The 22,735-nt window shown below is 39.4% G+C and overlaps 1 protein-coding gene across 9 annotated transcripts in view; it reads right to left on the bottom strand.

The window, feature by feature from the left end:
• The window catches only part of TENM1 (teneurin transmembrane protein 1), a 1,396,333-nt gene that overhangs the window by 107,187 nt on the left and 1,266,411 nt on the right, over positions 1-22,735 (bottom strand). For all 9 annotated transcript variants that reach the window (XM_074962522.1, XM_074962525.1, XM_074962521.1 and 6 more), the window contains 4 exons: positions 16,027-16,243; positions 8,430-8,549; positions 5,202-5,463; positions 1,118-1,385 (listed from right to left, as the gene is read on the bottom strand). In XM_074962522.1, the coding sequence (XP_074818623.1) occupies positions 1,118-1,385; positions 5,202-5,463; positions 8,430-8,549; positions 16,027-16,243 (867 nt within the window). The remainder of the gene's footprint in view (positions 1-1,117; positions 1,386-5,201; positions 5,464-8,429; positions 8,550-16,026; positions 16,244-22,735) is intronic.

The following is a 22,735-nucleotide window of genomic DNA, read 5'->3' as shown; positions in this document are numbered from 1 at the left end:
AAGTTGATATAGGAATCTATATGGTATGAGCAGTTAGGGACAGATTTTGCCACTCCTACTCACACTGAATAAGACTTTACTCTATGGTAGATTTCTACATCGGCTGTACAGTATGAATAATGTTCCCCTCAGATAGCATTTGTCCACTTTTGAACACACATTTGAAAGAGTGGATAGTCATAGTATTATCCTTTGCAGATGTCAATGAGACTACTTATGGACCAAGATATTACTCACTGTAAGTGGCAGAATGTGGCCCCTAATTATTTTAATATTTTAGAGTCTGATCCTGCAAACACTTATCATTGTGAGTAGCTCCACAGACTTCAAAACCTACTGAAATCCCACTGAATTCATTTGGACTACTCACAATAGTAAGCACTACCGGAATAGTAAATACACTGATAGGAAGTGTTTGCAATAGCAGGTCATTAAACACAATACACCATCCTTGATTAAAAATAATAAAAAACATTCAAGATCAAATAGCAAAATTCATGTGAAAATACTTTGGATAAATTAAATGCATTTTACTTCAGTTATAGTATTTTCACATATAAGCATTCAGTCATAAATCAGGGACCACTCCTTGGATAACTTTAAAATCTAAAAAACTAAAATAAAAGGACCCCAAAAAGTATGGATGATTTCTATGTACACCTTTTGAAATAACAAGTCAAGAAGTTAACAGCTTCAGACATCAAATATAATAAGCAAAGATACCTAAAAGATAGCATTTAGTAAATTCTAACTGGAAATGACATTTTAAAAGTCACTGCCAAAAAAAAAAAATGACAGGCAATGACACACTGAAGGTCACAGTGAGAATGTACATTACAAACACAGGGATAGCTATATAGGTACCCACTAGTATGTAACCATTATGAGATAGGAGAAAGAGACTTTTGAACTAGAGATGCCCCAAAAAACCCCCAGAAATGTGGCTTTAAAAAGAGAAACACGAGGAATTAGAAAATAAATGCTTCCTAGATAATCACATTCCAATTGGCTAAAGCGGCAATTAATTTAGATACACTATATATCAGCAGAAGTGTAAACAGTATTTTCCCTTCAAATGTATTACTACTACTAATTACACTGAAGTAACTCAACATACCTGTTGCCTCTGCCAGACCAGACACCTTCTGTCCATAAATGTCTGTCTTGTTCCAGGCAAACGCGTAGACCAGGTTTGTAGCAGCAGGAAACCATTTCTGAACTAGCCGCCCTTCAACAGCAACTGTAAGATGCACTTTCATCATTCCAGGAGGGATGACTGCATGTGTCAAAATAATGCGGAGCAAGGTTTTATATCCAGGGGTTCGACTGCTGAGGTAACTGAGCTTCACAAAGCTAGAAGGAATTGGGATTTCCTCCTGGACCACCTAGAAGAACCCAACAGTTGTACACACTGTTATTAATGATATTCATGCCTAGGAAAAGGGCAAAGTTTTGTATTCCAAATCATGATGTTTTCTAAGAAACCTAGGCACCACTGAAAACTGACTTCCTTGACCCGTGCCCTGCCTCTGCCCGGCATATTGTGGTCAGGAATAATGCAAGATCTTCAGCATCATCCAAAGCTGCACAGTGCCTGAAAGATCACACAGGTGGAAAACAGGTAATTTGTCTATACTTTGTTAAGGAGGCCCCATCTTTTTTCTAACTCTTCTTTGTCTCTAACGTTTGCACAAAATATTACTTTTGCCTTAAGTTTTTGGTCAAATTTGTGATGACAATTATTCTCTTGAGTACTAATCTCATCTAAATCCACTAAACTCAATTGTCCTAGAGTTGCAGGTTGACTTTGGAGAGGATATCTCATTTGGTTAATTAATTTTTGGACCTAACAATAATTAAATAAATACATATTTTAAACTCATCTTGGGCCATATTGTGTGTTTAAGGCACTACCCTGGGTTGGCTGCTCCATCTTAGAGGGACCTCAGGAAGGAGCCATGCCTTCCTGAGCATCACAATCCTTTCCAGAGCGACTTAGTGTGCAGGGGGACAGCAAAGACTACAGGCTGGTAGGAGGCGGAAGGTGTCGTGGCTTTGACCTTTTGAGATATGTGGGCGCTGGAGGCTACTAGGAGGGATTAGCCCTTGTGCTTCCTTGAATGGAGGCGATGCTGTTGTGGCAGTCCTTGGTGCAGGGCGTGCAAGGGAATGAGGAAAACTCCTTGCACACTCCCTGCTACACTCATGCAAGGCCCACTCACAATTTCATCCTGTTTAGTAAATTTAAATGCTGCGGGCTGTGATTTTAGCATGTCTCATATCATTACTAATGAGCCAGTCTGCCACAATGTTAAATCAACACAATCTGGAAAAATACAAATGGTGCTTTGTTTATTTTTCCTGGTTATTCCAGCTCACTTTTTGTTTCCTTAATAACAAATCATTTCAGTTTCAAACACCGTCTATTACCGTATAGCTATAACAACACTGTCACAGAAATACTGCAGTACCATTGGAGGTCTGCCAGCACTTGTCATTTCAACATATGAAATGTGCTGTTGGCAGGGAATTGCTGATCCCTTGATTATTCCCTGTCCTTCCTGCTGACATCCCAGCTGCCTCCTCTGTCATGCATCTGACATCAGTAGGTTCTAAACTTTCTTTCCTCTAAAACAGGGGACTAGTAATAGATATTCATATAAAGTACATTTTAGTATTTTGCTCTCTTCTATCCCAAACCAGGGGATTAGGAGCAGTTACTCAGTGAATATACTGTTGTGACCCTAACAGCATCCCAATGCCCAGGGGCAAGGGGCTTACTGGTATCAGGTAGTGAGTTTCTGCTGGTCTGACCAGTTCAGTGTAGCCCAATTCACTTTTGTCAGAATCTCTATCTAATAGGTATTGTGTAAGGTATCATTGGAAAACCAACAACACACTGATCATTAATATTCTTGTGTGGTATATGTATGGCAAACACCCAAAAGACTATAGAAATTGGAAGGAAATATGGGACTAAAATGTATTTAAACTAGACAAATCTGGAGAGTGGGTAAACAGGTTTTTCCAGACAAAGGAAAGACTGATGCCTCCATCCAGAAAATGCAATCACAGACAACTGGCAATCACAGTCAAGTGGCCATTTATTGGCATATCAGAGACTGCAGGGATAGATTAACTTGAATTGTAGAAAGCACCAGCGAGGAAAAAACCAGCATGGAACCTTCTCCATCAGACTCAATAGCATCTTTCCTCACAGCTGGGGCACTGGACTTTGAGAAAAATATATTTCAAAAGTTCTCTGGACTATAGAAGAGAGGGGCAAAGAACCCCAAGTGATCTTCTACCTAAGATTACAAAGAAACCAAGAAGTTTGGATTTTGTGGAAGATCCTGACCAAGAGTGTGGTCAGTTATTTTGCTCGTAGGAGGAGTGTTAAGAATCTTACCTTGGACCAAGATTGTAGTTTTGCTAAGTTTTAGTCCCTATCAAGTGTTTTTCACTTTTATTTGCACGTAACTATTTCTGACTTTATCCCTTACATTTGACCTCTCTTTTTGTTAATAAACTTGTTTTACTTTTAATCTAAACCATCCCAGTACTGTGTCTGAATTGAAGGGATTGTCAACTCCAGTTAAAGCAATACACTGCTGTGTTTTTGTCTCTTTAAAGAGCAACAGACCATATTACTTCCCTAAATGTTCCAGTAGAGGGCTGGACATTTCAAGGCAGATGGTTTTGGGGAAATTCAGGACTGGGGGTATGTTGGGGTCACTTGGCTGGTAGTAACTAAGTCTGATGGAGACCTAAGTGTGGCTATGATGTAACAAACAGGCTGCTGGAGTCAGAGTTGCTGAACCAGGGCTGCTTATCATATAGATACCCAGAGCATGCTTGTATGCTGGCTGGGAGCATCCAGACAGGAAGCTGCAGCAGTAGAGCATTTTAAGGCACTCAGGGTTAGAGGACAAGTGATGACACAACTTCTCGCTGATTTGGGCTGCACCCTGACATGTGATAACTGTATATAGCAATTCAGATACTTGGCTAGTAAAAAAAACACTGGAATCTCTTATGTGGAAGGGTGTGACATAGTTCTTTTACTACCTTATATCAGCTCTTTTTAACCTGTGCCCATTAGTTTATCCCACTCTATTCAGTGGAGACAGGAATGTAACTAAACAGCCACAGCACAGCCACTAGAAGGCTGAGATAGTATGATGTTTTATCGTTACTTACAGGCGAAAGTGACAGAATTCAACTAGAAGGGTTTTCTATCTAATAAAGAAATTAATGAGGCCCTTTTTAGGGAGCAATGCAATTTTTTTAATACAGAAAAGGTTGGATGGAAAATATTTATACCCACAGATAACCTCCAAAATATCTGTAGCACTGAATAACCTTGCTTTGATGTCATTCCCAGAAGTACAGCCCTGGGAAGGGAACATCATCACAGCAGTAAGCAATCAGTGTATTCCAGTGTCCTTTTTTTACAGCAGCACTTTCAGGACTTCCAGGAATGAGGGGAAGACAATCAGGCATTTACTGATGTCCATCAAATACTAACCCTAACCTGTGCCTCTGAACTTCTGGGTCTGAACATGTAACCACTAAACTTATAAAAAGATCATTCACTTCAGTGGAATCTAGATTTTTCCAAACCTGTATGAAGCTTTCTAAATAGTAGGTTGAAATCCTGGCTCCACTGAAATCAACGGCAAAACTCCCATTGACTTCAACCTGACTGGAATATCACCGCATGTGTTAAATGTTAACTATTACTACTTCCACTACTAAAACTGCACCTGAAGCATTTCATATCTAACAGTTTTATACATAAAATCTCCGATTTGCATGTGCAATCATGTTTATGCAGGCAGATCAGGAATCTAATTTACTATGTTATTTGTGCACCCAAATTTTATTTTTTGCATAAGCTATTGCTTGGACTAAAACCTTTGCATACCAATATGTGGATGTGAAAAATTGTGAATGTATATTTAATGGCCAGGTTCAGATCATTTTGAAAATGTCGTAGACGGTAATTAAAATCAACATAATTTACATTTTGTAATAAAAATGTTTTTATGCTAGAAATGTATACTTAACATTATCAAATAACAATGTAGGTTTCATTAACAAAGGGTATAAATAGAGATCAGAAAAAAATTCTTACTGTCTTCAAATAGCATTTTTTTCTACAATAACACATTCTGTTAATTTGAAAATCTCTTTTTTACCTGAAGCTCTGGAATGACTGTTCCCCTCTCTGGACAGGATCCTCCAAATGTTGTCAGAGGTGAAGGGAGTACAATTGGATTTGGGCTGATAAAGCTAGTGATGTCACAAGATGGTGGGTCCAACTCTGTTCTTTTCATGATAACTTTTTCTACTACAATAAACCTATTCCAAGGCAACCAAAGTGTCCTTTTCTCAGAAATGAAAGGAGATCTGTCAAAGACCAGGGTGATAGAGATACCTCCAATAGCCACAAGGTCAAAACTGAAGAGACAAAACAAAACACATTGTCTTATAGTTTCCTTTACAACATTAACACAGCTTGCAGCAAATGACTACAAAAAATCCCATATGGAACCCCACTCTAACTATTAATTTGCTATGTGAAACAACTCCAATATTATCTTTCTAATTCCAGTTGGGAGGCCAGGTGGTGCTTTCGCTCTATATCCCTACTCCAAGAATTCATCACATGTAAGGTGAGATACTTCACTACAATTTGTTCACTCTTCCTCCAGTGTTTACCTACTAAAAGCACTCACATTTAACAACTGTGTGGAACCAATTACTCCTGGCCTGTATGTGAAGAAACTCCTGAACCACAAAATGACTGCTACTCAGATTGTGTGTGTACCCAGCACGTGAAGTAGCTGACTTGGGGCCTCACAATCACCTCATTCTCCAACATACTCTTTTTTCCTGTTCTGCGAGTAGTAAGATGAAGAGGTGGAGTATGCTCAAGAAACATATGGGATTGCAGCCCTACTATTCAATGTGTGGACATTTTGGAAAGCTTCCCATTAATTTTAGTGAGAACTGAATCAGCTCTTGGATGTGGTACAATGGCAGGCGACTACAGGATATACTCAAGGAGCAACTGTGAATAACCCTGTGCAGATTTGCACCCGAAGATAGTGTGAGACAGAAAGCAAGGTACATAGTGTCTCAGTTTTCCAAGATTCTGACATCTACAGCCAGGTAATATAAGGTAATGTAAATAGATATTTCACTCACTGTATTATTGAATGCATATATTATGAGGCCTTTGATGGTAACAAACAGTGATAAGAAGTCAGACTTAATTATGCATATCTCATCACATATCCCAAATGACACAGATTACTCTCAGAGTAAAATATAAGTAACATATTTTAATGCAACAACTCTGTCAGGAGTAGTGTAGATAAAAAATGATAATTAGTAACTTACAACACTGCAATTTTAAAATCAAGAAAATAAAGTAAATAAAATTACTCTCTTCACTATTGTAAATAAGTTATGCTACATACAAATCTTGGAAACTTACCTTTTAGAAGATAAGTTTTATAATGTGGTCAATGACCATAAAGTCTTCAAACAGTCAAACTCCTGAATTAGCCAAAAATTCTGGGGGAAATCATGGCTCCACACCTGCAAGTGGAGGTCCCTAAATGCAATGGAATTGGCCTTGTCCTTAGGGCAGGTTACAGGGAACATATCTCTTGTGTAATACTGAACTCAGCTCATTCTACCAGGGGTTCTCTGTATACCATGTGGAAGACATGAGGTGGACAGGAGGAGTTTGACCTGCACAAGTGGGGCACAGGGACAAGTGGATACTGTTGGAGCCATAATGTTGCAATAATGGCTGCAGAGTAGCTGTTTTGCCATTCTCTAGCCTTGGGGAAGATCCACATTTTATACTTGTGTTGCTCTGTTACCATCAGTCAGCTAAAGGAATGATCTTTAAGGCTTCAGAAGAAGCCATTTTCTGACCTCCTCATCATAAGATAGGAGTGAAGGAGGGGAAACTAGGAGGATCCTGTGTAATTTCAACTATGCAAAACCCCAGGTCAGAGATATCAAGGAGCTTGGTAATATGCACAGCTTCAAAATATAGAAGTACTGCAATCTAACAGTAATACTGTCACATTCTGATCCCATGCGTTCCGGATCTAATCAAGAAAAGGGGGTGAACAGTTAGGTGGCAAAATTTGCGTACGTTACAAAATTACTCAAGATAGTTAAGTCCAAAGCTGACTGCAGAGTTACAAAGAAATCTCACTACATTTGGAGGGTGGGTGACAAAATGGTAGATGAAATTCAACGCTGATGAATGCAAAATAACGCACACTGGAAAAATAATCTCAACTATACATACAAAACTATGGGGGCTAAATTAGCTGTTACCACTCAAGAAGGATACCTTGGAGTCACTAGGGAGAGTTAGCTGAAAACCTCTGCCCAGTGTGCAGCACCAGTCAAAAAAACTAATGTTAGGAACCACTAGGAAAGGGATAAATAATAAGATAGAAATATAATAATGCCAGTATATAAATCCATGGTCTGCCCACACTTTGATACCATGTGAAGTACTATTCGCCCCATCTCAGTAAAGATGCAGAGAAGGGCAACAAAAATGATTGGAGTATGGAATAGTTTCCATATGAGGACAGATTAAAAAGACTGGGACTGTTCATCTTAGAAAAGAGATGACTAAGGGGAGATATGATAGACGTCTATAAAACTGTGAATAGTACGGAGAAAGTGAGAAGAGAAGTGTTATTTATCTCTTCATACAACACAAGAACCAGGGGTCATCTGATTAAATTAATAGTCAACAGGTTTAAAACAAACATGAGGAAGTACTTTTTCACGCAATGAAGTCAACCTGGGGAACTCACTGCCATGGGATGCTGTGAAGGCCAAAAGTAGAACTGGGTTCAAACAAGAATTAGCTAAGTTCCTGGAGAACAGATCTCTCAATGGCTATTAGACAAGATGGTCAGCGATGGAACCCCACGCTCCAGGTTCACCTAACCTCTCACTGCCAGAAGTTGGGATTGGATGAATGGAGACAGATCACTCAAATTGCCCTGTTCTGTTCATTCCCTCTGAAGCATGTAGCATTGGCCACTATCAGAGACAGGATATTGGGCCAGATGGATCACTGGTCCGGCTTGTATGGCCATTCTTATTGTCCTATGTGTTTGAAGGTCTCCACAATATTTTTGTTATTATTTAGGGCTCATGGGTTTTCACTGTCTTCATGCTTCCTTTCCTTCAACTGGTCACCCTACCACAGAAAACTCTAATCACATATGCTGCCTGAATGGAGGACCAGATACTGCCCTCAATCTACAAAGTAAAAAGTGATGTCAATGGAAATTTTGTGCATGGATGCAAGGTGGCATGTGGTCCTTAGACTAACAGTCTCAATTAATGAGAGGCCAGGGATGAAAATGTCCCACCTTCCATCCTGTCGGCTGATGGTGTATCCGTAATCACTGTGGTGTAGGAAACTGACATTCACTCCTACCAACGCTGTTCCATCGAATGCTACCACCTGGCCTCGAATTACACAGGCACGTCTGCAATAAGAAAAGTAGAATTTAACATGAAAAAAAACCAGGTGTGGAGGACATGAAAAAGTGTTCCTACTTCATACACTGTGCAACACTTCAGTGCAGGTTAAAGACTGAACAGCTAAGAAGTGGTGACTATGGATTTATAATAGAAATGTGGATAGACCCACAGCATGACTATCCAGATATTTGAAATAGCACTGCTGTACAGAACAAACTTACATACTTCCCCATAATGCCAGGTTTCAGAGCGGTAGCCTTGTTAGTCTATATCAACAAAAAAACCAAGGAGTACTTGTGGCATATCTTCCTACTGTATTTTCCACTGCATGCATCCGATGAAGTGGGTTTAGCCCACGAAAGCTTATGCCCAAATAAATTTGTTAGTCTCTAAGGTGCCACAAGTACTCCTTGTTTTTTTTATACTTTCCCATGAATTCCTAGTATATCATTAGAATATGTAACTTTTCAGCATCAACCTGACTAGCCACTGCGTGGAGTTGCGCACAATTAGCTGATAATATGCAGCTATTATTACTGGCCTGCAGCAAGTTTACTACTAGTGATGCTGGTAAAAAGAAAGAATATAACGTGACTCTCAGATTCCAGTACAGAACAGGCAGTTCGCGGAAAAAAATCCATTTATCTGTAAACTGGACTAATATGAAGACACAGCTGATATCGAACACCAGAAAGGCACTTTCACAGAATCATTTTTTGGGGTAGGAGTGAGGGTCAGAGGTCAGCATAATAACTCTTTTAAACCCCACACGTACTGTTTTAGATTCCTGATAGAGTAGAGTAGAGCTGGGCAAATAATGGATTTTTTGCTGGCCAAAAAAAATAAAATAAAGGGTTTTGGGTCGAACTGAAAGCAGAATTTTTTGATTATTTTAGCGAATCAAGATTTTCTGAGTTGGATTGTAACTAAATGTTGCATTTTGATCTGACATTTTTTGTTTTGATTTCAGGTATTTTGAGAAAAGCAAAGTAGTTAGGGTACTCTTTGAGGGTGCTATAGACCCTGGTTCAATTTCCCCTTCTGCCTCATGTGGAGAAGAGATTTGAATGTGAAGTCTCCCACACTGCAGGTGGTCACAGGGATGACAACACCCTGAGGGCATAAAGTTGTTACCTGAGAGACTGTGGCTTTACAAATTAACCCTTTCATGGTGTCGCACCACAGTAGCTAAAATGGATTCTACTTTGTCAGAGTGATTTGAAAGTTGTTGCAATATGCGCAGTTAGAGAGAGATGTTCTGCCATTAATTGATTTTTCTTCCAATATACATAACAGAATTTTACTTCACCCTTCTTTTGTTTTATATATTAATCTGGGCCTGATTGTGATCACACACTGGCAAAAGTCATGAGTAGCTCCATTAAAGTCAATTGTTACACTGGTATAAAAGATCACAATCAGGCCTTCTGTGTATTTAACCAGACTACGCCAGTCTCAATTATTTTGGTTTTGTTAGAACAGCAACCACTAGTTTCTATTGTTTTCTCATATTTTATGGCATCTATAGACTTGTCTTTTCCCTTTTCAATCCTTTTGTTTACTAAGCGTGTTAACCTGAGAGAGAAAGTCTCATAAGAGTCATCATTATTCTGTGCATTATTCTTGTATTCCTGTTTGTTTGTTCATTCTGTTTTTCAATCCGCACAGACTTGTCTTTTGACTCTACTCCTCTTATTTTATGGAGCACACAGATTTGCATGATAACAACTCATCAAAGTCTTCATTATTCCATACATTGTCTTCCTTTTCCTCTGCTCATTCATTTTGCTCCTCATTATCCATAAATAATGTTCATACTTATCTTTCAGCTCTTACTTTTTTTATTCCTCATACTTCATAACCCACACACATTTACAATATGTGATAAAGACTCATAAAACTCATTATTCTACATTTATCTGTATTGAACTCTCTTTGTAATCTATTAGACTTTAAATGTTCTAAGCTTTTCTGTATACTGCTACATTTGTCCTCATTATTTACTGTCTTTCTAGCATCCATTTCTGACTAGAGCAGTCTTCAGCTGTCTCTTGGATTCTCAAGATCTACAATAAATCTTCAACCAACAGCAACTGTTCAAAATCAGTTTTAATTTCTGTATTTAGCACACGTATTAAAGCATGTTCATTTACACTACTTTTGACTGACATTTGAGAGGTCTGGAGAAAAACTACTGAGCAGGCAGATTCTCTCCCCTTTCAAAATGCCTGGTTGTCCCAGAAAGCTTGCAGGGAATACTTTTCTTGGATCCACAGTGGTCTTGCTACTTGCAGTGGGCCTCACTTATCCTCTACTTTTTTAGAGCTTTCAGGAGCTCTTTCCTGAAGTGATATCACTTTCCATTCACCTGATTCACTCTCCTGCTGGACTGAGATCTGGTTACTTCTGACTACTTCCCCCATTAGTAACACAGTAGTCTTACCCCCTGCCTCTCCGCCATTCTCCCTGAGTGTACTGCACCTTCTTCATCTATTCTGACTGTCTAACTTTATTGTAGACACATCTCTGCTACTTTTTTTATTCCCTATGTTAGATAACAACCAATTGTGTAAGGCCTTTTTTTCTAATACCACTGTTTATTTGCAATTATGACATCTTGAACTAAGTCTTTTAAACTAATGTGTCACAGTTACTTTAACTATAAGGTAAGTGCAGCAACTTCTTAGCTATTTGAGAGGAGCTGGAGAATCTGCCCATTGTTTTGCATCATGCACCGAGGGAGAAAAATGTTTCAGATAAGCTGCAGCCTTTGTTTTTTTCAAATATATTTAAAATGTTTTTAGGCCTCTGGCAGACTGGTCAATCTCCAACTCCAGAGGGAGCAGTTGCTTTTTTGGAGAGGAGGCACAGATTCCATGGGTTGCAGGTAGCCTTTGAGAAGTCGACTTTCTTTGTAAATGCTTCATGGATCAGTCCACTTTTAACTGATGATCTCATTTGGCCATCAGGCAGCTTATTTGACATCTCTAATTTAAAAGTTCTAGGTCTTTCTGTATTTATGATTCCAGCTGCATTCTTTGACTGTTTTTCAGAAACATTTCTACCATTCTATCACCATTTCGCCCAACTCCCCACTCCCTGATTTGTTATTTTGTCTTTTGTTTTCCGTGTTAAACTTCCAATATCCACTGAGCACCTCAGGCTGTGACATTAACCTCAGATGTGGAACTCTGTCAGGAAAACTTGAGTGAATTCACAATTGTCACTTTACCAAAACATGTAATTTATTGTATTATATTTCTGACTAAAATCCTCAATCCCAGAAATTAAGCTACAGGCCACTAAGGTACATTAATTTCCTCCTGCTGACAATGTCACTGTAAGCAGCCTTTGGAGGGTAATTAATTCAAGACCAAGCATTGGACCTTCTTTTGTATGCAATTTGCAATCTGTATGCAACTTGCCAGCAGTATGCATTTTTTAAACTTCTGTGGGTAGAGGTTGATAAAATATTGTCATATGCTACACTCTTTAAATATCACAGGCCAAATCAATTTCTGGTATCAGCAGATGCAATTCCATTCACCAGGAATTAATTTGACCCACCTTTTTATATGTAGCAGCAACATGTTCAAATTTAAAGGCAGCCATTATGAAATTCAAAGCTTTGGTGTAACATACGGCAAGGTGCTCTGCAGGCTCCTACACTGTACACAAACTTCAGATTCTGAATGGATTTCTGACTTAGAGGTTGTCTGTATATTGTGGGGTGATGTGCTGTATGGGGGTGGGGGGGATCTAAAGCATGCCAATGCACTTTAACATATTTCTATTTGAAACGACTACTTTTAAGTGCACTACTGAACCTTTAGTGCACACCAGCAGGGTCTGCATGAAGTAATTAATGCACAACACATTAGTGCGCTTTAAAAATCACACCCCATAAAATACATAACCCCATCATGTGGACAAGCCCTTAACCCCAAATTGAGCGTATTGCAGTAACCTAATCTTGAAATGATAAAGGCATGAAACAGCGGTAAGATCCACACCCCACCTCCCAGTTGGATGCAAATGGAAAAGAAAACATGTCCTGACTCTTTCTGAAACAGGATAATATAATACTAACTGGGTATTTACGAAGACTCCAAAGTTGCCTACATGAATAACAAAGAGCAGGCAACCAACTTCAGTCTGAGGGGTAGATATAAACTTGACAATATTTTCTGGTTGCTTTCCCCAGCCTACCATCATAACTTCGGTTTTATCTGGACTGAGGCAGCTCTCATCCACACCCCAGTCGCAACCAGAGGCTGGGTAAGGCATCAAACTGCACTATCTGAGTCAGAAGAGATGCAAACATTGAGCCGTTGTCATGTGCTAAATTGCCTCTAAGCTGCGCGGCCATGTGCCACACAGCAGCTTATTAAGCGCTGCACAGGCGCTCAGGCTGCCACAGGGAAAGATGCCTCTCCTCTCTGGCCCCAGCCCAGACCCGGACCTACCGTGGCTGGGGGAGAGGCGCTCTTCCCCTGGCCCCACCCCCGCCATATTGGTGCACATAACAAAATTCATGTGTGGGAAAAATTAGAGGGAACACTGGTCATGTGCATACTAAATATGCTGCAAACCATGATTCTGCACTAGCCTCTTAATGTCCTCATATACTTGTTGAATGGGGATGGTGGCAAGATAGAACTCTACAGAATCCCACTATTGCCCAACACTATCCTCTGAAATCTAGCAATTTCTTCACAACAGTAGGAACCTGTATCAGCCTCTGAGCTGAGCTAGCCATGACCAAATTATTCACCACCCAAAACACATCTATTGGGTGAGATTTTACAGATGTTACAGTGGAAGCTCTTCAAAGCATAAGAATTTTAAAAAATCTTTACGCCAAATTGATCACCTTCATCTCAACAATTCTGCCATTAGCTTCCCCTTCTGCTTCAACTATTGCAGATCATCATAAACCATGGTGACTTTTGAGGATGAATCTGGGGTAGAAGATGCCAGGGGCCACTATCTTGATAGTAGAGGACAAAAGATTTATAAAAGCCAACCAAGCGATACAGTGGTCTGTCAGAGGAACAATTCTGTCCTTCAGAGACCTCTGCAACCTTTCTAATTCCATCAGCTTCCAAGGACAGACCAACTAAACAGGTCAAACATCTTTATTCTCCAAACTCCAAACACTTTGGGTAGTAAGGCAAAAACTGAAATACTCAAAAAAGGCTTTTAAGACCAAGTCAAATCCTATCAATGATAGCCCCAAAAGATCTGTTCCTTTTATCTATAAAAATATATTGAAAGGATTATGTAAAATCCTCCCAATAGTAGTTGCAATGTCACAGGATGCTGTATAGGCTACTTGACTGCTTGCCTTCCAGGTGATATTAAATGGGTAGGTGTCTGGTTTATGTTGCTGAGGGAAGTTTTGAGCTCTGGTGATAAAAGAGTAATATGTAAGAGCTAGTTGTTATTATTATTTATGATTTTTCTTTTAAACAGCAATATGCTGTATTAAATATACATGCAGCCAAAGATGTTGTATTTGGTGCATCTTATGCACTCAGATAAAATAATAAGCTAATTGCCCTGTTCCATTAGTGATTTACACTTTAAGGCTTGGTGCTGCCAGTTATTGGTTTTGTGCAGTTTCATGTATTTTGTTCTACATATTTATAACATGCTGTCACGTTATTAATAGTGATTAAATGTTTAGGTATTGTGACAAAGTTCCTCCTCTACCTTGGTGGGTCTTGCGCTTATTGGCAGATTTGCTCGCCTTGGAGCTTCACGGCAGCCCTCAGTTTGGCCGTTTTCGTGAAGCCACAGTCCAGGTCAACTCCTCCTGTGTCTGACAAGGAGTTGGGAGGTTTGGGGGGAACCCAGGCCCGCTCTCTACTCCGGGTTCCAGCCCAGGGCCCTGTGGAATGCAGCTGTCTAGAGTGCCTGCTGGAACAGCTGTGCAACAGCTACAACTCCCTGGGCTACTTCCCCATGGCCTCTTCCCAACACCTTCTTTATCCTCACCATAGGACCTTCCTCCTGGTGTCTGATAATGCTTGTACTCCTCAGTCCTCCAACAGTCCGCGTTCTCACTCTCAGCTCCTAGTGCCTCTTGCTCCCAGCTCCTCACACGCACACCATAAACTGAAGTGAGCTCCTTTTTAAACCCAGGTGCCCTGATTAGCCTGTCTTAATTGATTCTAGTAGCTTCTTGATTGGCTGCAGGTGTTCTAATCAGCCTGTCTGTCTTAATTGTCTCCAGAAGGTTCCTGATCTGGAACCTTCCCTGTTACCTTACCCAGGGAAAAGGGACCAAGTTAACCTGGGGCTAATATATCTGCCTTCTATTACTCTCCTGTGGGCTTTTCCCGCCCACTTCCCAGATCCCAATAGGATTAAAAAAAAATTACTCTCCTGTAGCCATCCAGCCCGACTCTGTCACAATATGTTAGATCAATAAAGATTGTTTACATATTTACATTAGTAAAAAATTAATAAGTCAAAGAGAACACACTGAATTTGTTCCCTCTGTGGATGTGTTTGAAGTGAAGATAGGAATGAAATCTAGGCTACAACATAAGTGCCATTTATTGCATTTGTGAAAATAAAAAATACTAGTGTGTTTATTAATGCAACTTGGATTATCTAATGTGCAGGCCCAGGAGTAGTGGTTAGGTGATAGGGATGATTTGTGGATGCTTTTGTCAGTGTATAAATTACTGCTTCCCAGGATGAACTGCAGTATAAAAAAAAACTTATGTGCCTCTATATTTCAAATTTACTGACTTTTTTCAAGAGGAAAGTATAGGTAATTGTGTCTTTTGAGCAAGTGTCTGCCCTTCCTTATTCACACATTCCTCTCCTTTAAAGAACAGCATAACTCCACAAGTACACAGAAATGACTCTGATTTTGAGATCACACACCAGTTATAGGTCAATTAAAGGGTAACCTGCAGAGCAAAATGGCAAACTGCACGTTCTACTACTACTATTTGCTGACTATGACTGCTAATCAGACTAAGGAGTATTCAGTACATAAATAAAGAAAAGACGTTCAATGTGTTATGTCACAGCTCCACTGGGGCATGAAGCTGACTCAAGAGAGCTCATATGACTCCAGCACTGCTCTCCAGTATATCTCCAACATTCCGGCAAGAATTGCACCCTAAATTGTTTCTCAGGGAAACACACAGCAGAGCAGTTTACCTCCCAGGATAGTTACACCCTTATAAAAAGGGTATTATAGTTTACTACAGCAAATAGTCTTATACGCTAGATGGAGTAACTCTAGGGGTCTGGGCTAGTAATGTCGGAGGGCAAGTCTTAAACTGCTGGAATCTCAAACAAAGAATGTGTTATCATTTCCACTATTTTCAGATTACCATTAATGTGAAAAAGTCAATAAAGATTTCCAAGAAAACCTTGATACCAATGTTTTTTCTATTAAAATAATTTATCAATACAGTTTTCACTGTCCCGACCACTTTAATTAAAAATGAAACTTACCTGCTGTCAAATAAGACATCTCTTGGGATTACATGAGTGCTCTCCTTGCCAATAAGAAACTTGATTCTATCATAAAAGAGCCTTGGAGGATGCTGAGAGAAAGGAGGCTGGCTGTGCTGAATGAGATCAAGGGGATCAGGTGACCCTTGGCAGAGAGGGCTTGCGTAGCAATTGCTTTGCTGACAGCAATCAGGGTCCACACAGTCTGTCAAACCATCTGAAAATGGATAAAACAAAAATTCAGGAAATAGAACGATGTTTAGAAGAAACCAAAGGGTTTGCTACTAGAAAGCATGGGAGAACAATATCTAATCAACTGGAAGGAATGCTGATTTTAAGGCTGTATAGGCCCAGATTGAGCAATGCACTCAAGCACATGCTTAAGTGGGGATGGGCATTTCTCTCCAGTTATTAATACTGAATGGTATCTCACACAATCTTCATGAGGGAATAGAACCCATAAACTAAGCGATAAGAAAGAGTGTGACTTATCGCCATCACAATACAGATCGGAGAAGAAAAACACTAATCAATATCTGTCAGTCCAGTGGGTATATGATTCACAAATAAATAGTTTAAATTTCTAGTAGCTCAATATTGTTATAATGAATAGTCTGTTAATACCTGTGAAGAATATGTGCTTGCTAAAGTGTATGAAATGACCTGTACAATCTGAAACGTTATCCAATTTTAATATCCCTTTTTATTACAGTAGTAAAAAGGCCTCTGGTAAAAGTTCTTCAGCTTTTGAACCCTATACATTTTATTAGTGTTAATGTTTTCAGATGCTTTATTATTCTCATATTTAATAGCTACACTAAAATGAATTCATGAGGATTTGATCGTGACTGTTGCTCCTTTTATGCTAGGCACTGCACCAATACAAAGCTAGATACAGTCCCTGCCTTAAAGTGCTTAAAATCTAAGTCTTCTCTACTTGGTGCTTGTTTGCAACTCCCATCATATTCAAGTGAAGCAAACTTGTGAACTAAATGCAAACTATTCCACCCTTCGGAACTTACAGATAGGTGAAGTAGGACAAATGGGGCTAAGTTTCTTAAAAAGAGTCTCTATTTTTGTATACTGTTTTGCACCTATAATGATTGGTAAGCACAGGTTAGATCACTTAAATATCTAAGTGCCTGACTACTCCCACCAATCAGCTACCTGGACATCTAAATTACCTAAATTGCACACACAATTATTGGCATACCAAAAAGGCAGGCTGAAAATCCAGCCCAATAAATATAAATGTAGTAAATTCTGCACAGAGAAGTCAAATATAATAAGGTACACTAAAAATCTTCAAATATCTTCTTGAATTCCTTCTTTTTATAGTTCATATTTGCTAACACTCTTAGATTGAGAGGTATGCTAATACACAGGAAATAAGATCAAGCTATCAAATCCTTGACCCACCCAAAGTGATATCTTTTCTTTCTATTTTTAATGAGGTCAGATTTTTGCCATAGACTTTAATGGGGCCCCTTAGATTATAAACTCCTTCTGTGTAGGTACCTCCTCTTTGTTTGATACAGCAATCAGAGAACTGTAAACACTCAGTAAATAATGATTCACGAGGAAGGGAAGCACAGACTCTGTTTATAAAACCGAAGAGTCTACAATGAAATAGACATATCTGGAATCTGAAACTCCTTGCACTAATGTTGCCTGCCCTTGGGCAAGGTAATTATTTGTTTGGTTAAGCAAAAAATATTAAAAAATCTCTTCTAGAGCAGCTGGAAAAACAAACTGATTAGTCTTGTTGTTGGGTCAATAACAAAGGGCAACTGTAAATAGTTAGCAACAAGACCTCAGGTGCTGAGATGGTCAGAGCTCAGCTCAGTGGGTGGGTACTCAAAAGCAGCTTTAAGATATTTTTGCATTCTTGGAGTCAGTTTGCATCCTCAAGGAATGGAGGAGTCAAAGGTGGATCTATACCACTTGAAGATCCTCTCGGCAGGGAGAATTCTTTGGTTGGGTAAAGCAGCTTTATGATGGTGGAATGCCCTAAAAGTAAACTAAAGCAGGGTAGGGGGTCTTGACAAAAACGTCAAGTTACTTTCTAAAAGAAGCCATTTCCTTGGGAGCTAAGAACTTGGCTTCTTGAGGAAACTGATGGGAACAGCTATTGCAGGATAAGCTTTGGAAGTGAATTAAGCTAAATCGGAAAACCCCCCACTCTTATTCAAGAGTGTCCACGTAGGGAGCTATTCCAAAATAGCTTATTTTGCAATAATTATTCCAGTTAATTTCCCCTGTGGGCAAGCCTTGAGACACCAAATTTGAACAGACATGATTCTTCTATTTGTGTAAGAAAAAACAGAGAAAATTTCCAGAAAGATTTAAATTGAAAATGTGTTTAAAAATAATTATTCTCTGTATTATTTTAAAAACAAATTACCACAGAGAAACTGCTGTTTAAATAATCTGCAAATCATTTTTCTTGCAAAATTCCCATTGGCTCCTACAGGAGTTTTGCCTGAGTAAATAAGGAAGAATAGGACTCCCAAAACAAGTTGCCCTCCCCATTCTTATTTTGGTCAGCATTTCATGTGCATTGCAACAGTGGCTTGAATTCCCACTGCACACAAGAAGAAATCAAGCTTAAAGCGAAATAGTTTCCCGGTTCTCAAAGCAGACTCAGTTTTCACCTTTCCTCTACAGTTCACCTCTCTGCAGAATGAGAATTACTGTATCTTTAGCAGGATCCATTTTGTATGGACTTCCCACTCTCAAACTATATTAGTGCAATTTCTCATGTTTTTTTTGTCTGTACCTGGTTTCATTTGCTCATCTTCTTTATTACCTCTCAAGTATTTTTGTGAGCATTGTGAAAGGCAGGATGTCTGTGTGGAGCTCCCATTATCAACAGTGGGGAAACTCCAAAACCATATTTGAAAGAGCACTGTCAATATTATTGTTACTGTAAGCACAAACAAGATACTTAGCTGTTACTATACAGGGAGGAAATATGACCTTCCCTGAAAAGCTGAAAATAAAAAGACAAACAAGGAACAACTATGCAGGCAGAGAAAGCACTGGTAAACTGGGAACTGCAACTGTCACTCTGTGTTTTGCAGCTGATAGATTAACACTAATGTCTTCTCTTTCTCTCTCTCTCTCACTTTTCCCATCTGACCATTTTTACCATTTGGTTAGATAGGTGACATTTTATTCAGCTTTTAAGAATTTTCTTTTCAGTCACAGCTGGAGCAAAGCAGAGTAAATGGACAATGTTTTGAGAAAAATACTCTGAAAGACAAGGGCCGATAATGGAAGGAAGCTTTAGAAACAACATGTGATTGGAGCCCGTCAAACCCACAGAGCTGACTCAGGTCCAGCTGACTCAGGCTATTTCTGTATGTTTGTGGGAATTATAGACACAGCCTGCCATAACCTCCTACATGTGTTTTGGGACTTGTGGATTCTTACTGTGTTTGACTCCCACTTCCGTCCACACTCCCCATTATGTCCCCTCAGCACTGTGCTGAGCTCTCTTCAGCTGGGCCCACTAACACATTGGAAAGGGAAGCATGGGCAGTCTCTCAAGATTTGGCCCTATATTTCCTGGTTCTCTTAAAATTTACATCTCTCCCCTTTCAGTAAACTTTCCTAAAATTGTTTCTTCATCAGATTGCATTTTACTTTTCTAATTGAACATTTATATGCACTAAAAGAAATCTGTAAAAAATCCTGAACAGGCTGGCTGAAAGACTATTTTGATGACTGGAAGCTGATATATAGATTGGACAACATGACTTTTAAATGGTCTTAATGGTCACTCAACTTTTATAGAGGAGAACGAAAGATGCAGTATCTCAAGTTACATGACAGGAAGCTTTTGTAACACAATTCCCATTGATAAATACAGTAAGGATATCAGTTTCAATATGCCAACCCCCAAATTCCAATAACAATGTGATTTCAAATATAAGAAGAAAACCCCAGAAATCTGATTTATAAACTCCAGACTCTGAAAATACCTCAAAATTATTTTCAATTCTCAACAATCAGTCTTCATTTTGGTAAGCAGGCAGTGTAAAAAATGAGAGAACAGACCCTGTGTGTGTTAAGGTTTCTATTAACTTTGAAGAGACAAAACACAGGAAAATCAACAGCTACATACAGCATAAACTGTTATTCATACAGTGGGTGATCCAGTATATGGAAGACTCAACTGTCAATTATTACACTGGATAAAACAGCATACGGCTAGACTAAAATGTAGCACTGAAGTGTAAACTACTTGCATTTGATATTAGCAGTTCTACTGTTGTCTTATATAAGAAGCAGTGGGGTACAACTGGCAATATAGTACAATCAGTTCACTACAATAGGAGTGATTAAAGTTTGTGTAATCTAAACCTGAAAGGAACAATCACAGGTTGGCTAACATCATGCTTATACAACTTTCAAATGACATTAGTTTCATGTGGGAAAGGTAACAACTGATTATCTGCTTTACTTAAAATGTAAAAGTTCCCAAAGTACTCCTCACATTACTCCTAAAATAGAGTTCACAAAGAGCAACTTGATTGCTTGTTATAGCAATTCAAGATGTTAATAAGTAGCTGACCTGGGTTTCAGCATACTGGTCTGCCAAGCATAGGGAGGGTGTTGTTAGACAAGGAATATCTGTAGCACCCCCAACTTTAAAGGACCTTAATGAAAAGGTGTAGCATGCAAACACAAGAGGCCATATTATGCTCTCAGCCAGACTGCTCCACTGTAACTAAGAGAATTTGGGATACATTGTTTGCATTGCCTTGATGGGGAAGTGAACCTTTCAAGCACATTTCTAAAGGCAACAGAATAACTATTTATTATTCATTTACAACTTTGCACCAAAATCTCACACAAAGTTCACAGTACTTGTTTAACATTATTGAAATAGGGTTACCATTTTCTTTATGAGGCATCCCCAGGATTCACTAGCCCAGATACAAATTAACTCCCTTTCAGGGCATCTGTGTCTTGCTGTAGATGTGCTTCTACAGTGGTCATTAAAGGCTCAATAAGTGATTGGGGGGAACATGCAAACTATGACACACTTAAGGTCTGTCTACACATCAATTAAAAACTCACAGCTGGCCTGTGCCAGCTGACTTGGGCTCTCGGGGCTCAGGGTAAGGGGCTGTTTAACAAAGGTATAGATGTTTGGGCTCGGGCTGCAGCCTGAGACCTGGGACCCTCCCACCTTGCAGAGTCCTAGAACCCAGGCTCCACCCCAAGCCCAAATGTCTACAAATACAATTAAACAGTTCATTAGCCTGAACCCTGTAGGCCTGTGTCAGTTGGCACAGGCCAGCCATGGGCTTTTAATTGTTGTGTAGACATACCCATAGTGAATTAAGCATGCTTCCTCAAGCATTGCTGGCTACTCTGCTGGCCTGACACATTAAGGGTGAGTATGGTTATTTCACTGCTCGCTTTCTGGCAAGTGTTTCTGGCAGGAGCATCCTGGTGTCAGTGGAGTATAGGGTCTGTAATTACACAGGCCCTTCAGGGGAACTCCTTATGTAACTCATGACTATGATCCAGACATAAATGCACAGTAAGCAAATTTAAATACTTCTATTAACCTAGTGTCTATTTTGTTTACTATAAAAGAGTATCACATTATACTACATTTGAGGCAAGCACTGTGTAGTAAATGTATGTCATATTTACCACACTTGGGTTTCATGTGTACTGAGTAACATTAATATTTCTGTTACAGCCTCCAGAAAATAAAATGTCATTTGGAAAATGAAGAGGCATTTTGTTAACTGTAGGTTCATATTATTTACTAACCACAAAAGTTAATAAAAAGTATATAAATTGAGTGAAATGTATAGGTCCCAACACGAGCAGCTATCAGCCCAACCACTTATCAAATTCCAGCTCTTGTAGTGTTCACATCTATCCCTGAGTTTCTTACATTTCATCTTGGCAGCTATGGGAGCGTCACAAACTAATATTCTTGTAAATTTGATCCATTTCTTCCAGTCTATAAATATAACTAGTAAAATACCAAGAGCATAACTGAGGCGGTCACAGGAACAGAGTATGGAACAGCTGAATGGGGGAGCAAATAACAAGGTGTTATATGTGACACAGCAGGGTGGATTCTCCAGCACTTTTAGTGAAGTGGACTGGAAATATTCACAGTTTTTATTAACTAACTATGAAAGTGACTAATTCAATCATTATAGTACCTCTTATGTTAGGCTATGTCCACTCTTGGCATTTAAAGTGAAAAATGTCCCTTTTTTGCGCTAAAACCATGGGAGCGTCTACACTTGTTAATGGCTTTTTTGCAGTGAAACTCAGAAGTTTTACTGCAAAAGAAAACCACATTCATGAGAGGCGTACAGCTCTTACCTCTGTTCTTTTTGTGCTGTTGTGAAAGTGAAGACATGTTCTATCAGTGTAAACACCTTTTGGCCTCCAAAGGAGATCCCATAGTTCCAAAAGTGACCAGTCTGGCAAGCATCTCCGCTGCTCTGACGCCAGGTAAACGGACGTCTGCGCCTCCCCCTGTAAGCCCTGGGAAGTTTGAAACTCCCTTTCCCTTTGCTTGTAGATGTGGCAGGGAAAGCAGCCAGGGAGTTTTAAAAAAATGCAATGAAAGAAACAAGGAAGTAATGGGGCTGCTGGAACCCAGAATGCCTTCTGCTCACCTCCCACCTTCCCACAAGACCTATTGAGAGAGCTGCACTGTGGG

The sequence above is a fragment of the Natator depressus genome, chromosome 9 (genome assembly GCF_965152275.1).
Source record: "Natator depressus isolate rNatDep1 chromosome 9, rNatDep2.hap1, whole genome shotgun sequence".
NCBI classification, from domain to species: domain Eukaryota; kingdom Metazoa; phylum Chordata; order Testudines; family Cheloniidae; genus Natator; species Natator depressus.
The sequence above is the reverse complement of the archived record's forward strand: the minus strand, read 5'-3'. Positions and strand labels throughout refer to the sequence as shown.